Source organism: Leiobunum rupestre, chromosome 1 (genome assembly GCF_980474605.1).
Source record: "Leiobunum rupestre chromosome 1, qqLeiRupe1.1.hap1, whole genome shotgun sequence".
NCBI lineage: Eukaryota > Metazoa > Arthropoda > Arachnida > Opiliones > Sclerosomatidae > Leiobunum > Leiobunum rupestre.
Window position 1 is genome coordinate 90,856,793 of NC_143384.1, and position 19,226 is coordinate 90,876,018.

General features: G+C 40.1%; 1 protein-coding gene across 2 annotated transcripts in view; it reads left to right on the forward strand.

Annotated features, from left to right (window-relative positions):
* The window catches only part of LOC149968884 (uncharacterized), a 47,846-nt gene that overhangs the window by 18,825 nt on the left and 9,795 nt on the right, over window positions 1–19,226 (forward strand). For both annotated transcript variants that reach the window (XM_090155024.1, XM_090155022.1), the window contains exons 13-14: window positions 15,992–16,096; window positions 17,339–17,668. In XM_090155024.1, the coding sequence (XP_090011150.1) occupies window positions 15,992–16,096; window positions 17,339–17,668 (435 nt within the window). The remainder of the gene's footprint in view (window positions 1–15,991; window positions 16,097–17,338; window positions 17,669–19,226) is intronic.

The following is a 19,226-nucleotide window of genomic DNA, read 5'->3' on the forward strand; positions in this document are numbered from 1 at the left end:
CACAACCTATAATGAGTTTCTTTCCCGACCGCTCACAGTGGTTGACCAGATTGGTCACCTCCTGTGATGGTGGGGGCAGAGCATCATCGTAGGGAAAGTAAGCAGAAGCCAGCGTGAGTTCATCATTCCCATCAGCAGAAGGGGAAATGATTTTAACCACTGCAGTGTCCCTAGAGTGATAGATTGAGAGCGGAAGGGCATGAATGTCCTTGCGTACCAAAATACAAGCTCTAGGAGAAACGGAATTATGGTCATAATAGATATTACCTGCACTATTAAGACCAAGGATTTTACCCCTGGCAATCCAAGGCTCCTGAATAAGAGCAACATCAATTTGCTCCTTAGCAAGCCTTCGACAAAGTACAGCGGAGGCTGCCTTGCAGTGATGAAGATTTATCTGCACCACCTTAATGCTCATGGCGACGGGCCTAGATTGGAGGTTGACCAGTGACACCGCCCCCTCCAGTGGGGGGTGTGGAAACCACACCACTCCCGCTGGTTAGGTTAGTACCACCAGTCTCCCCCACCACTGCTCCATCTGGCTGAGCCACCATGCCTTGGACCTCTTCACCGTCCGAGACACTGAGGTTCTTGATGTCCTCTGTCAGCGTATCCCCTTCCGAGTAATCGCTGAGCAGAGGCTCTAGGTCCTCTAGTCCTGAAATTACCGAGTCGTTAGACTTGGAATCATTAATAGGTGTAGGATTATCCACACCCTCTACAGCACTTACGACTGAGGTTTGATTTGGTTGACTGAGTATCTTAAAGATACCCCTATCCAAACCTGTCTGAGCGGCAAATCCTGCCGCTTTGATGGCGTTGACCGACTCACCATCCATTAGAAAAATCCAACGGATGGCAGCCGGTTCCTCGGATTTGCCCAGCACCTTCCAGCGGCTGGTGTTCAGCGCACCGTTGAAGGCTTGAAGACGCCTGAGGAGCACTTTAGGGTCCTTCGTCCAGACGTCCCTTGTACGGAGAGCGACCTTAAAAGGTTTCGGCAGGTCACTGGCTTTTGTTACCAAAAGCTTCGTTCCCTGGAGAACCTGTTCGTTGCGGTCGAACTCCTGGCTTAACCATTTACCTGTGAAGTCATCCTTACACAGGTAAACCAGGGCACCTCCTTTCAGCTGGAATTGCAGGAATTGAGGAAGAGGGTTACCCGAAGGTATCCCGTCAATCCTCTCCAGAACTCCACGCTGGATGGTACCCATTTCTGCCTCGGTTAAGCCGTTCGAGGGAAAGCCTTCTTTAATGATGGCCATCCGCATCGAACCCACAGCTTCACTGAAGGTTAGTGGTTTGGACTTCTTGGCAGCCTGTTGTTGAGAGCTAGGAGAGTCTTGATCTGACTCCCTTGTTCTCTTGTTAGAAGAGGAGTTACCCTTTGGAGAGTCGTCTGCCACCTTCTTGTTTGTCTTACGACGCCTGTTCCTCTTGCGAGTACGAGCATTAGAAGCACTTACCTTGCTTCCCTCCGTCGGGGTACTGTCTTTGGTAGACTCCGGCTTCTGATGCTGGGTACTGCCAGAGGCAGACCCTAGCACCATGGGCTCGGTATCCTCCACGACAGACCCACGACCTGAACTTGTGGAAGGGAGGGTAGTATCCTGAGATACACCCTTCCCCTGGCTAGAGCAGGGTGCTGTCAAAGACAGACCCTTGCCCGATGGTTTTTTGTTTTGTTTTTTGTTGTTGGAATTCATAAAAGATCCCACGAGAAAAGAGGAAAGTAGAAGGTCACCGCCCTTAATCCTCTGTCCGGGCGGAAGGCTAAAATACAACGGGGTGTCGCCTGGTTCCCCGAGGGGATCGTTCACGATACCGTAATTTCGCTTCCCCGGTACCACTCAGCCCTCAGCACGATACCACCCACCTTAGCTTAAGGAAGAAGCAGAGCCTTAGTTGGCCAGCATGAAGGGTTGCCCCTCCACCTGTTACTCCCTTCCACCACGAAGAGGTACAAGGTTGCAGTTTATGGAAGGGACCCTGGGCTATAAAAAGTAGACTTCCAACCAAGGACCTGTACGGGTATTTGCTCATTGCTTCAACATCTGCTTCATCTGTCGGACAATCATTTCTAGTCAATATTGTGCTTGCGTTAACCGGTAACTTAATTGATTCTTCGCAATATAAACCATACTTCTTCCCTAACTGGGTAATATAAGATTTTTGATGTAATTTAATGGATCCATCTGGTTTGTCTTCAAATTCTACTCCTAAAAGGTTTCGCACTTTTCCCAGGTTCTTTAACTTATAGACTCCTGACAAGCGTTCATATATGTCTTCTACAACTGCTTCATCTTTACCAAATACTACTAAATCATCTACGTAGACCAAGATAACTGCTTTATATGGAATGTAATAAACACAGTTCGTGCTTGATAATTTTATGAAACCAAGGTTGTGAAAGGTCTTATCGAGGTCTTGAAACCAAAGGCGGCCACTTTGTTGTAGGCCATATAATGCTTTGTATAACTTTAAACAATGGGTATTGGGATTTCCACGTTCATATCCCGGGATCTGCTTCATATAAATATCCCTATCAAGTTTGCCATACAGATAAGCGTTCCGCACATCAAAGTGATTGTGTGCCCATCCGAAAATTATGACAAAAATGGCAAAGAAAAGGCGCACTAACGCAAAATTTACTACTGGTGAGAATGTTTCATTATAATCAATTCCTTCTGTCTGTGTATACCCCTGTGCGACTATTCTTGCCTTATAACGAAGTATCTTGCCACTAGTGTCTCTCTTGATTGTACACACCCATCGGCAGCCAATGACATTCTTCTCATTTGGTTTTTCTACCAGTTCCGTGACTTCCCTTTCATTTATGATACCCATTTCTTCATCCATGGCATCTTGCCATTTCTTTGATTGTGGCGATCTCATGGCGTCTTTATACGACTTAGGAACTTCTACCTCTGTACAGTTAGCTTCGAAGATTTCAGAAATATCCGCTGAGACCAATAATTGCATCATTGCCTGCTTCCTGCTAAAGTTGAAAATATCGATATCATATGGTAGATTGTTTCTTGTGAGATGCTCTTGTACTTCTCTTGTTGAACGGAATTTATTCCCTTTGTCATCATAATAATATATATCTGGTAGTCCTTTTGTTTTTCCTGACTGTCGAATAACGATATCTTTTCTCCAACCAGATGGTAATTCCTTCTCGGTAATGTCCGGATTAGCTTCAGCATTCACTTTTGGTACTTCTTCAGAATTATCGCTTGACTCGTCTTCGGACAATATGGCTGCTTCAGTGTTTTCAACTTTATCTTCAATTGTTGGTACTGAGTTCTCACCGGCATTCTCTTCAAAATGCCAGTTTAATATTTCCTTATCCCCTCTATGTTCTGTGCCTTTAAAGCAATCAATTCCCAATTTATCTTCATCGAAGGTTACATGTTTTGTCTCCACCACTGTATTTTCATCTGGGTACAGGATACGATAACCTCTTGTTCTATGTGCATAGCCTATAAATATGCCAAGCTTAGCTCTGAAGCTTAACTTTCCTTTTTGCCGTTGTTTTGGGATGTTAACAAAGGCCAAACACCCAAATCTCTTTAAGTGACCAGCACTGGGTTTACTGCCGACTAGGTACTCGCATGGAACCGCATCTTCCAATAATGAATGTCGCAAGCGATTCTTCAGGTAGACTGCTGTATGAATAGTCTCCGCCCAGTACTTAGAATGCAATTTAGCACCAGTTAACAATGATCGTACCATGTCCAATAGGGTGCGGTTGACCCGCTCAGCAACACCATTCATCTCTGGTGAATAAACGTTTGTTCTTTGGTGTCTTATCCCAGCTTCTTCGCAAAATTGCGTGAAATACCCGGCACAATATTCTAAACCATTGTCGGTTCTTAGTATCTTAATTTTTCTCTCATATTGGTTTTCTACATAATTTTTAAATTTCTGGAAACAAGAAAATGCTTGATCCTTACTTGTGATGATATAGACCCAGGTATATCGACTGTAGTCATCCACAAAACTGATATAGTAACGGGCTCCGCCTGCAGATGATGTTCGTGCAGGTCCCCAGACGTCGCTGTGCACCAATTCAAGAACCCTCTTGCTTCGCCTCTGGCCAATGCTCTTGTGGCTCTGCTTAGTGCTTTGGTTTAATCTACAAGAGACGCAGGTATTGAATTCTCCTTCTAAATTTTCCAACCCTCTGAGCATTTCTTTCTTTGACATATGCTGCAAATCGAACTCATTCACATGCCCGAGGCGTTCATGCCATCTGTTAATATTCGACTTGGATAACTTGGACATGGTATTGCTTTCACAACAACCCTCTTCCTGACTTCCTGTTACAACTTGCGCATCATTTAAAGCATAAAGATTATCCTTGGATAATGGTGCCGTAAAAACAGTTTTTCCCTTTCTATCATAAGCCGTATATTTTCCGTTGAAAATAATTCCTTTATATCCAGCCTGGTCTATTAACCTCCCGGAAATTAAGTTGCGCTTCATACCAGGGGTAAAGACCACATCCCTCAGGCTAATGGAAATGTTATTTCTTCCACCAATTTGAATATCTATATTCCCGACGCCTTCTATCTTAGTCTTGCCTTCTCCGCAAACCGCATCAGCCTTGGAACTCTTAAAATCAGAAAACCACTCACGTCTATTACAAAAGTGATGTGTCGCAGCAGAATCAATGATCCAGTCATCTGAAGGCGTATATGAGCAATGCGCTGATGCTATAAAAATGTGCCTTTCATTCTTTCTTCTCCTTTGATCCTGACCACGTCTCCCTCGAGAACTTGATGTATCCCGCTGTTCCCTTGGGTGTCTATTTTCGCTATCATTTCCTTTCTTCTTACAATCAACTGCTTTATGACCCGGTTGATTGCAATTATAGCATAAACCAGAGAATTCCTTGCGAAAATCTTGATTGAATCTTGAACGATTCTGTCTTGCCCTGCTGTCAACCGACCTGCTGACTCGGGTGAAATAAATATCAGGCTTTTGTTCCAGTAATTTATTCTTTTCAAATTGTCGACTGTATTCTCCGATCAATTTCTTCTTAATATTTGCTGGGGTAAAATCTTTATCATCAAATTGGTAGATTTGTTGGACCAATGGTTCATAGACTTCTGGTAAGGATGATATTAACTGATATGACCCGGTTGATTGCAATTATAGCATAAACCAGAGAATTCCTTGCGAAAATCTTGATTGAATCTTGAACGATTCTGTCTTGCCCTGCTGTCAACCGACCTGCTGACTCGGGTGAAATAAATATCAGGCTTTTGTTCCAGTAATTTATTCTTTTCAAATTGTCGACTGTATTCTCCGATCAATTTCTTCTTAATATTTGCTGGGGTAAAATCTTTATCATCAAATTGGTAGATTTGTTGGACCAATGGTTCATAGACTTCTGGTAAGGATGATATTAACTGATACGCTACTTCTTTCTCGGCTATTGTTTCCCCAGCCTCAGCCAACTGTTTCTTAATTTCATACAAGCGCCCAATATAGGATGGCATACTCTCACCCGACTTATACTCTATAGTATAAAACTCTTTCCGTAATACTGCTATGCGTGCTCTTGACACCGGTTGAAAAGCTGACCTTAACATATCCCATACTTCGTCTGGTGTATTAGCTTCTGCTATTATGCTTCTTAATTCTGATGAGATTCCCAATGCAATAATTGCAAAGGCCTTGGACGCACGTAATTTGTACTTAGCTACAACATCAGCTGAAACTTTAGTAGCATCAGGTGGGACTTCAGTTTTATTCACAATCTCCCACAAACCTCTGTCTTGCAATACTAGGGCCATCTCATATTTCCAGTCATGATAATTAACATGATTTAATTTCTCAATGTGCCCCGATAGATCAGGCACTCCGCCCTCCGCCATCTTGAAACGCCGGCGGGAAAAACGATCTTCAAGCCTTGGCACTCACTGTGGAATGTGGAACCATCTCATTAAGTTTGCTGACAACCACGCTTTTGCTACCACTTGTTGGCTTATTAATTGAAATCAGCAATAAAACACAAAGGCATTAATAAAACTATAAACTATTTATTATTATTAAGTAAAAGATCAAGGAAAAGTTAAACACCTTATTAACATCATGGCTATTAGCGGAGTGAGAGTTGGAGAGTTAAAAAAATAACAGTGCAGTGTTGCCTAGCGGTTTAGTTCTAAACAATTCAGTTCAGTTCAGTTAATATCAAGAGTTAGAACCTGGGGAGAGGGTTGAATGTTTTCTCAATAGAGTTCAAGAAGCATCAACGGCTCTGGCCGAAGCAGGAGCTACAGTCCCTGACAGTGAAATATCATTTCAAATGATTGGCGAATTACCTGCAGAATACAATGGAGTGGTTTTGAATGGGTATCAATGGTCCGATTCTGACTTTACATCCGCTAGGGTGAAAAGTGCCATAACAGCAGAAGCTGATCGCTTACGGATAAGAAATATAGAGCAGGAATCAACAGTGGATATCATGACAACGCAGAATGATTGGAAAAAGAATAATGAAGGGAAACATAGAAGAAGGGAAACCAGAATGTGTTATAATTGCGGGGCAAGGGGCCACCTGGCGAAATTTTGTAGACGACCAAAGAAGGTAGAACCGGGACGTGGGCAGAAGAAAAATGTACCCTCCAACGACAGAATATGTTATGATGTAGCCACAATATCAACGGCTGAAGAAAGTCACGTATCTGACAATGAGTGGATATGGGACTCTGGAGCTGGAATGCATTTATGCAATAAGAAGCGGTAGTTACGACACTATAATCCGATGTCACCTATAGAAATGAAGTCCTATTATGGGACATTTACAATTGTTGGAACAGGTGAAGTGGCCATAGAGCATGAAGTTGATGGCAAAACAAGAGTCCTCATATTAAAGAGGGTGGGATATGCACCTCATGGGCGAAGGAATTTAATAAGCGGATTTCAGATGGATAAAACTGGTCATCATTGGACGGGTGGTCAAATGGAAATCATAGTTCAGAACATGACCGGAGACAAGATTATGTCCCTTAAAGGTACACAAGGCTTATATCGCATGGAAGGAATACCATACCATGGTGACATACCACATACCATGACTATGGAACTACATGCAGTTGAAGAGGTCAATCCACAACTACGACTGTGGCATCAACGGCTAGGACACCATGGCATATCAACGATTATTACAATGTCAAAGAATAACAGCGTCCGTGATTTACCATTATTACAAAACCAACACATGATATGTGACATTTGTCAAGAAACCAAGATGACCAGGTTAGCACGACCACCTTATACAGAGATACGGACAACGAAAATGCTCCAACTGGTACACACTGACGTATGGGGTCCGTCTGCATTCAAATCAGGCTCCGGACAAGTATATTATATTTCATTCACTGATGATCATACCCGATGGACTGAAGTAGCTGTGATGAAAAATAAATGGGAGGTATTTGATAAAGTCCGAGAGTACATCACTAAAATGGAACGACAATGTGGAGAAAAGGTTATCTGTTTCAGAAGTGATAACGGAATGGAGTACTGCAGTAAGAAGATGTATCAGTTATTAAATTCCCTGGGTATACGACATCAACGCACTAATGTCTACACACCAGAGCAGAATGGTATTGCCGAGAGAATCGGCAGTATTGCACATTATTTTGTAGCAAAACAGACACGTACAACTAAATTTGCTGACACTGCGAAGAAAGGTATTTTAGTGGGATATGCATTGTCAACTCGGGGATACAGAATCTGGAACCCAGAAACTGATAAGATAATTGAAACAGACAACGTGAAACTTGATGAAAATCGTACTTATAATCATGATGACCATAGTAATGGCAAGAAAACCCATATTGATGTTCTACGTTTTGAGGATGTTGTGAAGCCAAGTAGCAAAACGAAAGTCACCCCGCCGAGAACACCCCCTACTTCTCCTAGACACCAGGTGATACAAGAAGTACGTCAAGAGGCTTGTGGAGAAAAGACCAGTCCGGTAAGAAATATTGAACCAGATCAAAAAGTGTGGAGGCGTACCGCAGTACAAAGAGTAACAGGAATAACAGCAGGAAAATATGATATATATTATCGATATGGCGATATGACTTCGGCTTTGAGAAGTAAACGTGAGGTTCTAGAATATTGTAAAGCGAACAACCTAAAAATAGATCCAGAGTCAATAGACTATTCATCAAAGAACACATATTCAGGAATTTGCAACTTGCAAACAAGTACGGAAACGGAAACGGAACAAAGAGAAGATGATCCCTTCTCCAATCTCGAAGTATGTTTCACAAATATCGATGATCCGAAAACGTACGAAGAAGCAATCCAAACAAAAGATGTTGTAAAATGGAATGAAGCCATGGATGAAGAGATCGCCACATTACGAGATAGAAATGTATACACACAAGTACCCAGACCAGATAAAATAAAAGTACTTGGAAATAGATGGGTATATGTCCGGAAGAGGGACGAAATAGGACATATTGTTCGTTACCGGGCCAGATTGGTTGCACAGGGTTATGCCCAACAACAAGGAAAAGACTACGAGGAGAGCTACTCACCAGTAGTAGACCCTGTATTAGTTCGTTTCTTCCTTTACATGTTTTTTGCCTTTTGAAATGGATGTGTAAACATATAGATATCAAATGCGCCTACCTATATGGCGACCTAGACCAGACCACGTATATGGAAGTACCGAAAGGATATCGAAAGGATCCAAATGTAGTGTGGAAATTAAACAAAAGCCTGTATGGTTTACACCAATCTGGACGTTGCTGGTTCAATAAATTACACGCTGAATTGAAGTTAAGTGGTTTTCAAGAATTTTTATCATGCCACTGCGTCTATCGTTACAAATGGGACTGTATTATCCTTATTTGTGTTTATGACATCCTTGTCTTCACCAAAAACGCTGCAGTAATGAACTACGTGATGACCCTCATGAGAAGCAGATTTGATATTCAAGATCTAGGACAAATTAAAACTTTTCTTGGCATTGATGTGGCAATAACGCCAAATGGAATCGTATTATCACAAAGACGATATATTGAACAATTAAGTCGACAATATGACATGATACCTTGGAAACGAGTTTATGAACCCCTGAAGTTTGGAACGAACATCATAAAACCAAACCAAGATAAGCAAGACCTAAAGGTACCATACAGAAACATGATTGGTGGACTGTTATTTATCGCAAGACATACACGCCCGGACATATTATATACCGTCAATGTCCTTGCTAAATATAACAACGATTTCAACCTAGACATCTGGAACCATTTAGTTCACCTATGGAACTACGTGGTTACCACCAAAAACAAGGTCTTAGTCATGGAATACACAGAACAGCCAGAAATCATCGCATATTGTGACGCATCATGGGCATCAGATCCAGAAACCAGGAAATCCACCTAAGGTTATCCAATCATGTGTGGCGACGCACCTCTCGCTTTTAAATCAAAGAAACAAACATTAACCGCGTTATCAACAATGGAAGCGGAATTAATTGCCGCAGTGGAAGTGACCAAAGACCTTATATATCTCCACCACGTCCTAAAAGAATGTTCACCTATATTACCGTCATCCTTCCCTGATCAAATTCAACTATGGATAGACAATCAAGCAGCCATACAATATATGAAGAACACAGTTGACAACTCGCGAACAAAATACATGGATTTAAGAGTAAAATTCCTGCGGGAAAAAGTAATTGAAAAACTTGTTGTTGGTATGTTTGTGCATTCAAAATTTAATCGGGCTGATGTATTCACAAAAGCATTACCAAAAGAAAAACTCAATGTGTTAACTGATTATGTAAAAGAAATTGATTAGTGATAATAAGTGAAGCAGGGGGAGTATGATAGTCAAAATAACAAGCACCAACGAAAATGCTTCACGTATTATCACGTGTGTAGTCTATTGACCCTTACAAGGGAAGGGTCGTCTGCTAAAACGGCTTCGTTATGTTTTTTATATTTTTGAGACAATAAATTTTATTGTATCACGTTGTTCTACAAAAGATGCCTCATTGTCATTGATTGCATTTTAAACCTAAATGGATACTTAACATATATCATCATTATATTTAAATAGACTTAATTTTTTTAATTTGTTAGGTATCCAAAAGTCAGATATTACTAACGTTATTAAGATTGCAAAGAAATACTTTTTAATAAAATGTTACTGGCTTGGTTGGTGCGTCCACACGCGCATTAAAAATGACGGAAAGCGCGCCGAATACGGTTAAACCTCATGAGGTAGTCTCAGCCCGGGTCGATGCCGCGCCAAATTTTGTCGTGTTAACACGGTTGTGCCAGGCTCGGCCCACTTCTAAACCGCTCCAAAGTGTCCGTGTGGAAAGGGCTTAAGAGTATTGTTGAAACAATTTTGAGTGGCTACATTCCCAATTAGCAGACCTCCACCAACCATTATGTTGGCACCCATATTTACAACCTCCTCTGTATAAAGATGGAGCGGTAGAATATTCCGGAGCAACTCCAGAGAAGTGCCCTGGGCAGTTCTCATAGCTTGATCTGTAATGCTGACACAGGCCAGCCTTTGCACAGTTCATAATTCTGTCTATACGAACTTAAACACCACCCTCGACCACCAAACCACTGCTAAGACCCCAAGATTTGTTGATGGTACCCCTAACTCTCCAGAATAACATTGTTGTCTTACTGATACTAAGATCTAGATGAAGCTTCCATGTTAGTGAAGGAGGGGTAAGTTTGAACACTTAAAGAATGAATGAATACTTCATAGTTAACAGTAAAACAATTTATTAGCAAGCTATTCTATTTAACATTATTTACAACTGAAGTGGTTAGCTGGAGAGGCAGGGAGAGACTGACTAGTATACTGCTTCTCTTAAGATCACCGGGTTGCCATGTGACCATTACGCTGACGTCATGGAGAAATTGGCGGGAATAGGGCAAAGCTCAATGTTTTTTACATGACTATTTACACTCCCCCACTTTGGCGTATACATATATTTTTCTGACATTAAGTTAAATTATTAATTCATTAACTTTATCTTTGTTAAACTTCTAATCTTAACATTGTTATATATTTCATAAAGTTGGTTTTGTTCACAATCTTCGTTAGTACATCTGCGATGTTATCATTCGATTTCACTTAACTTAAATCAAAAGTATTTTTATCCAAATTATCCCAAACAAAATGATACTTCAAGTCAATATGTTTGGTACGTTGATTCTCAACATTGTTTTTAGATAATGCTATGGCAGCTTGGTTATCGCACAAGATCAGGGGCTTTTCTACACAAACACAAAATGATTTTAATTCAGTAATTATTGGTTGTAACCATAGCAGTTCTTTGATGGCTTCAGTTAGCGCAATATATTCTGCTTCAGCCGTTGACAAGGCCACAGACTTTTGTTGTACGGAACGCCATGATATAAGATGTCTGTTGTATTTTCAAACTCCCATCCGGTCGAAAATCAAAGACGACTCCTAAAAGCTTCTGTACGGGACCAAGATGCTTCATTTGGTATTTTGTAGAGAGTATCTTGAACGTGTCTTGTATCGCTTCGTTATTCTTGGCCAATACCACTAGGTCATCGACGTAAACCAGAACAATAACCGTGAAAGGTTTATAATAAACGCAGTTTGTTCCGAATAATTTGGTAAAGCCCAGTTCTGTGAAACTCTTGTCAAGTTCTAGGTACCACTGCCGCCCACTCTGGGGTAAACCGTATAGTGATTTATGTAAGCTCAGGCAGAATTTGTTAGGATCCGCCTTCATAAAACCCGGGACTTGTTTCATCAGTACTTCTTGATCCAATTTTCCATATAGGTAAGCATTGGTGACGTCAAAGTGACCATGCGTCCATCTCAGACACATGACGAAGAAAGAAAGAAATATTCTTATAAGGGTGAAATTGACTACGGGTGAAAAAGACTCTTCATAGTCTATGCCTTCTGTTTGTCCAAAGCCTTGGGCCACGATCCTTGCTTTGTATCGGATAATCTTGCCACTTGAATCTTTCTTTAAGGCGTAGACCCATTTACATCCCATGATCTTTCCGCTTGGTTTTTCAACAACCTTTGCCACTTGTCTCTCTTCTAATACTTCCATTTCGCGGTTCATTGCTTGCTGCCATTCGTCTCTTTGTGGTGAATGTATAGCCTCATCATAATTGATGGGTATTTGTACTTCGGCGCAATGAGCTTCGTGACTTTCTTCGGCGACACAGCTGGCCATTCCAGCCTTCTTTGTGAAATCAAACAAACTCAAGTCCAAATCCAAACTATTCTCTTGTCCGTATCGTTTCACATCAGGTAATGATCTCAATGTAAAGTTGTCAGGACTGCGATAATATATATCTCTTTGACCCGCAGTGGCCCCAGATTGGCGTATCTTCACCTCTCGTGTCCAACCAGGTAGGCCAATTGCCGCTTCTCGTCCCACAGGGTGTACTCTTGCGACCTCCAGGTTTTCGGCGGGTTCTGCTATGTTGACTGGTTCTAGCTCTGGCTCTGGTGATGCGTCGATTGAGTAGAACACTATATCAGATGTTTGTGGTATATTCCCAATGTGTTCCACTCCAATCCTTTCCTCAACAAATGTGACGTGCTTGGACTCAATTACTTTTTTCTGTTCTGGGATCCATACTCGATAACCCATGGTATCAATGGCATATCCTACCAGCACACCAGGCACGGCCCTTCTGTGAAACTTGCTCTGACGTTTTTGAGGAGGAATGTGAACAAAGGCTTGACAACCGATTCTACGTAAGAATCTACCACTCGGTCTCTTCTGTATCCAAAGCTCGAGGGGGACCTTATCACCCAACTTGGAATGCCTTGTACGATTTCGCAATTTCGCTGCTGTTAGAACCAGCTCTGCCCATAGTATGTGAGGTAAATTACCATCTTCAATTAGTGCCCGTACCGTATTCAACAAGGTTCGGTTTGCACGCTCCGCAACCCCATTCATCTGTAGTGAGTATACGTTAGTGCGCTCATGCACTATTCCTGCGTCTTTACAGTAGTTCTTGAATCGATCGGCCAAATACTCAAGCTTTGATTTTCGTATTAGTTTGATTTTCCGCTTCCGCCTTGTAATCTAGGAAGCATCGAAAAGCGTCACTTTTTCGCTTCATTATGTATAGTGACATATATCGACTACGATCATCAATAAACGATATAAAATAATACGCTCCGCCAAGTGATGGAATACGGGCTGGGCCCCAGACATCGGAGTGCATGAGCTGTAGTACTTCTTGACTTCTGATAGTCCTGAGCGGTGGATGGGTGCTGCGTGTACTTTTTGCAAGACGACATGGTGCACAGACCTCAAGATGCCCTCTTGGAAAGTCGAGCCCATCTAGCAATTGATGGTTTGCCATATATCGGAGATCATCTTCATTCAAATGCCCAAGGCGTTTGTGCCACAAATCAATCCCTTTAAGCTTTTCTTGACTCTGGTTTGTCGCTGTTGAGTGGGTTTCAACAATATTCTGAGGATCCTGCTCGTCGAGTGGTCCATCCAACAAAACTTCAGCTTGAATGGCGTAAAAGTTCTCTTCGGACAAATGGGCCTTAAATCTGAAATCCCCATTTGGAAAATATGTTGTAAAACAGGAATGTTCAATTACCGACTTGAAACCGGCTCGGTCCATCAGGCGGCCGGACAGTAAATTCCTATGCATACCTGGCGTATGCATAACTCCACGAAGCTTGAACATGTTTTCATCTATTTTCAGCCAGATATCACCACGCCCAATAACCTTGGATTTGCCTTCACCAATAATGGCTTCCGAGTCATATTGTGTGTAAGTGAAGAACCATTCCCGACAATTGCAAAAATGATGCGTCGCCGCAGAATCCACAATCCAAGTACATGATCCGGTAGCGCTAGTCATCATCGCTGAAGCATTAAATGCACCTCTCATGACTTTCTTTTTCTTAGGTATCTCTGGCTTCTTATCTTTATCTTTAGTTAAAGCGGACTTATTCCTGCAATCTGCAGCTTTATGACCCCAAATATTACATAGATTGCATCTACCTTGATATCGTTTGCTTTGTCCTTTCGAACCATGACTCTTTTGAACTTGAGCTGTGTAAGCCGTAGATGCGTGTCCGGATGCTTCTTTCAACGCTTGACGTCCGTACTCCGCTATGAGTTGATTCTTTATAACTCCAGGCACGAAGTTTTCTGGAGATGCATCATAAATAACAGAAACCAGACTTTGATACGATTCAGGTAACGATCCTATTAACTGGTACGATATCTCTTTGTCAGATACAGTCTCACCGGCCTCCACAAGTTGTCTTTTGGCATAGTAGACTCGCCCGATAAAAACTGGCATCGCCTCTCCTTCCTGATATTCAATGTTATAGAATTGGTTTCTTAACATTCCAATCCTAGCTCTTGATTGTGGTTCAAAAGCTGCATGTAAAGCTTCCCAGATCCCAGTGGTGGTTGTTTCCCCTTCTATTAGACTCCTGATGTCTTCAGACAGTCCAAAAGCAATCGTGGAATAAGCCTTTGACTTTCTCTCTTTGTACTTCTGTATTACTGCATACCCTGCTGTGTCTAGAGGGGCAGACTCACTTTCTTCCACTATCTCCCACAAGCCTTGACTTCTTAACAACATCTCCATATCGAAACGCCAGCTGCGATAGTTATCTGAGGTCAATCTTGCCATTTGTCCCATCATTGAAACACCTGAACCGGCGTCCGCCATTTTCACGATGTTCGTAACTGCGTAGTTCCGCCGGAATACTGTTTCAACTTAAGCCTTGTACAGTCGCTTGTTACGATTTGCATTCACTCTCCCCAGCAGAGATGCCAATGGAAGTTTGAACACTTAAAGAATGAATGAATACTTCATAGTTAACAATAAAACAATTTATTAGCAAGCTATTCTATTTAACATTATTTACAACTGAAGTGGTTAGCTGGAGAGGCAGGGAGAGACTGACTAGTATACTGCTTTTCTTAAGATCACCGGGTTGCCATGTGACCATTACGCTGACGTCATGGAGAAATTGGCGGGAATAGGGCAAAGCTCAAAATGTTTTTTACATGACTATTTACAGTTAGCTTACTGTCGAGAATGACATTGAGGTATTTTACCTTAGTAGATTTGACCAATATGGTCGCAAAGTAAGAAACATCATTAAACAAGTCGTGTCCCCTCCTCCATGTGAAGGGAACCAGGCTCGTCAGGATTGACGGTGAGGTCAACCTCCCTACACCAGCATTCCACTGAGATGAGAGCTTTTCTCATCATGGCTGAAATGGTTCCTGGGAACTTCCCAGTAATAATAAAATAATAATCATTGCAACAGTCTATAACCAGACACTACAGCAGGGGGGAAAGAAAACCCCTTGAGATTCGAGTAGCAGAGAGGCCAACATGACCCGATCAGTCAACAGAGAATCGATCCATAGACACGTGTCATTGATACAAAACGCTTAGCAGCGCCTTAAGATTGACCGCTTTTCAAATTTGTTAACTTTACTATGCCTATAGTGGTAACTAAAGAATTAATATTTTGCTATTTGAGTTGGTGATGTGGAAGCTTTGCTTCAATAAAGGTCCATCATTGCCCCCTTATTTGTTTCTCTGTCTTCTTTTATCTCTTGAATCAAGGCAGCCTATGACTTGTGGATGCATGTGTTGGAAAAGATAAAAATCTGATAAAAAGTTTGTTAATAAATGGGCATTTTCTGTTTTCTTTCAGTGAGCTTAACCCTGTGCATGGTGTCTAGATTAATTCTATTTTCATATGTCTATAGTCTCGTGTAGCACTAAGATAAATTATCTGTATGTCATTTTGCTTTTCCATGTTTAGTGAGTTTGTCGACGGAATAGTTTCTAGACAGGAAAGTTTCAAAGTTCAAAACAGATTTTGTCTATTAACCAATGTTTTTTTAATTAATTAAGGGTTAATTTGTAAAAGAATTAAGTTAAATTTATAATTGAATTATTTTATTTAAAATATATTTTAGATTCCGCTTTTGATATTAAGGATTGAAGAGTTTAAAGCAGCTGTTGATGAAAAACTATGTTGGAAAGAATGGAAAGGTCTCTTTAAACTTTGTACGTATAAAGTGGTAAGTTGAATATCACGCAAATTTCAGTTGACAATTACATCTTTTTAATTACTAAATAGGCCACAGCCTAATTGTAAACTATTATGAGTAGTATCTTGTTAAGGTTTTATATAAAGGATTCCACAAGCCCAATAAAAGGAGAGCCATGCATCCAATGTTTTTCAGCGTCATTTTCTGATATTGACACATATTAAAACTAATATCCCAACTGGAAATGGGCTGCGTGTTTCTCCCCTTATGGGTGCATCCTTTTAAGATTCTTAATAGCATGCTCATTATAAAATAATCACCCACTTTATTAAAATTTATGCAGCCATTTTTATTAAAATAATTTTAAAAGTCATATTCATAATACGTTTTGGCTGACAAGATCCGCTGTCTTCAGTTGTTAACACTACTATAAATCTCGCACACCAGAACAATTCCGATGTCATATAAAAATTGTTTCAAAAGACACAAAGGGAATTTTTTGTATAGTTAGATGTTTATAGATAAAGGAAGTATTTTGAAATAGCTATTTATATTAATAAAAACTAACCTGAAATGAACCTAAACTCAGGATCGAATCTTACTAAAAAATAATTGTAACAATCTAATTTAATAATTCATTATACGCGTATAAGATCTATAAAGATATTATATAATAAATTCCCTTTTTTGTCTTTTGCGAGTTTCATTCTAGTGTTAACAACTGAAGACGGCGGCTCTTGTCCGCTGAAAGTACTGTGAATATGACTTAAAATTATTTTAGTAAAAATGGTTGCATAATTTTTATTATAGTGGGTGATTAATTTTTTTATTTTTAATATGCATGCAAGCAATGTTTGAAACGTTTGTCACTTCGGTCAATGCTTATAAGAAATTCTTAGGAAACAAACTTAACCGCAATCTATTTTAGTTTATTATAGCTTTCAGAGGTGACAGAAAGATTGATCTTATAGGTCTTAGTGCAGTGCTTTTCAATCTTCTTAAACCACTACTCCATCAACATAAATAGATAAATTTATTGCTCTCAAACCCCTCTTTAAATAAGTAATTAACTATGATTTGTAGAAAGATAAAAGTAAACGTTCTTATAAGCGATAGTAGATGATGTTATGCAATTAGGAATATAGAGGGTTTATGTTTGAGAGAGGAGCTTAAATTGATTATTCTGTTTATGTTATCTATAAACTAAATACGTTCTTGTTTTTACCTTAATTTTTTTTACTATAATACTGAATTAGTTCATTGTTTTAACAGGCACGGGTTCTAAGCAAATTAGTTCACCATCGATCTATTCTTCAAAGCATCATAAACAATGTCTGTGAATTTGTGAACAGAGAACAATTTACGAACAGCTTGGTGCAGTTAGGCCTCTTAGACCCTCCTCCAACTCCGCCGCCTCTCGCCACACCGGGATCTGATGCCACTGGATCGCTACCTAACCACAAATCTACAAATTCCTCCCCTAATCGAACGAGTAATAAAATGTGTGCTAATGGAACTGAATCTGAAATCTCCGGAACATCTCCTTTTTCTGGCATAAATGATTTACTAAAATCACCAGCTAAATCCGACATTACACCGCCTGTAAGTAGCTTGTTTCTGTTTCATGCAATATTTAAGTTCTTTACTAAAAAAATATATTTTTAAAAAACCTGAAGCATATTATAAAAAGAAAGTTGATGCTCAAGATTTTATTTATCTGTAGGATATTTTTTTTTAAATATTTGGTTTTGCCATAATTGAGAATCTACCAATTTTCTGTTATTTTTGATTGAATTCTGCCAGGAATTCATACCTCGAACTTGGAATGGTTATCTCGGCCGATTTCCATCTATCTATTGGACCGTTTTTTTTCATCATTTTGACGTCAGAGCATACGAGTTTTCTCTTACGATTTTCATTGGCTTAAAAATCTCCTACCAAAATATCCTGGACCCCTACGGTACGTTCAGCAGCAGTCAACGGAAAAAAACCTGATGGATTTGATATTTTCCACCGATGAGGTTTTTCGTCATAATAACGTCGTAAGTTGCTGGGCGATTTTTTTTTCATACACGCCACCGAAAACGGTCCCCGAGATCTTACCATAGGGAATACGGCCGGATAACCATTCCAAGTTCGAGGTTTGAATTCCTGATTCTGCTTTAAAGTTTCAAAAACTAAATTAAAGTTAAATTAAAATTTTCTGTAACAAATTATACAATTTTTTCAAAAAGAACTCATGCTACGACTGATACTAGATGGTGCTATACAATTAGGAAAAAAATAGTTTATTTTTGAGAGAGGAGGAGAGGTCATACGTTCTTGCTCTCATTTCTTAATTGAAGTTATGAGAGACATTTCTAATAAAATAAAATTAGGAAAATGTTATTTTGAGATATTGGGGTTTGAAAAAACCAAAACCGATACCTGTTTTTATTTCCAAGAAATAATCGAAACAGCTGGTATCGCTCGTTACATATTTACGGCTCTAATATTTGATTAGATATAATTGACGAGTTACAATAAATAAATCTTTTATTTATAATATCAATTTATTAGTTAACATTCATACTCACAACGTAGTCCAGTCCATCTATTTCTAATTTGTCATAAAGAAATTGACAGTACATGTCTTAATTATGAAAAATAGTTCTAATTTAATAGTTTTCGTTGCTATTTCCTATCTCAGTCCTTTCTCCGCACTCTCTCTCTTCCACATGGGGAATGAACCTTTATATCCCGTCCGCGTTCTGTGTGACGTCATAAAAAATAAAAACTCGGGGCAAGGAGTCTGCAGCGGAGCAGGCGACATCTGATTAGGTAATACAGGCAATCGCCTTTTGAGGGGCTGGAGATTTTAAAGATTGGCTTCCTTACAGTTATTTTAGGAAAAAAATTTCTATCTTCCTTTCAAAAACGAAAGAAACAATGTATGAAGCCATGCTTACATTTGTTTAAATTGTTTGAAGGGCAAGGGAAAATCATCGTCTCTACTCAGTTAATGTAGATTTTAGTTTCTATTATTCGGTATTGAATAATGATGCTCTTTTATCATCAAGAGGCACATGTTTCTTCCCTTACAAAGCTGTTGGAAGTATTTCACCAAAAAAATGACTAGCGTTAAGGTAAACGTGTGAAACCTTAGAGTATTATAATGTAC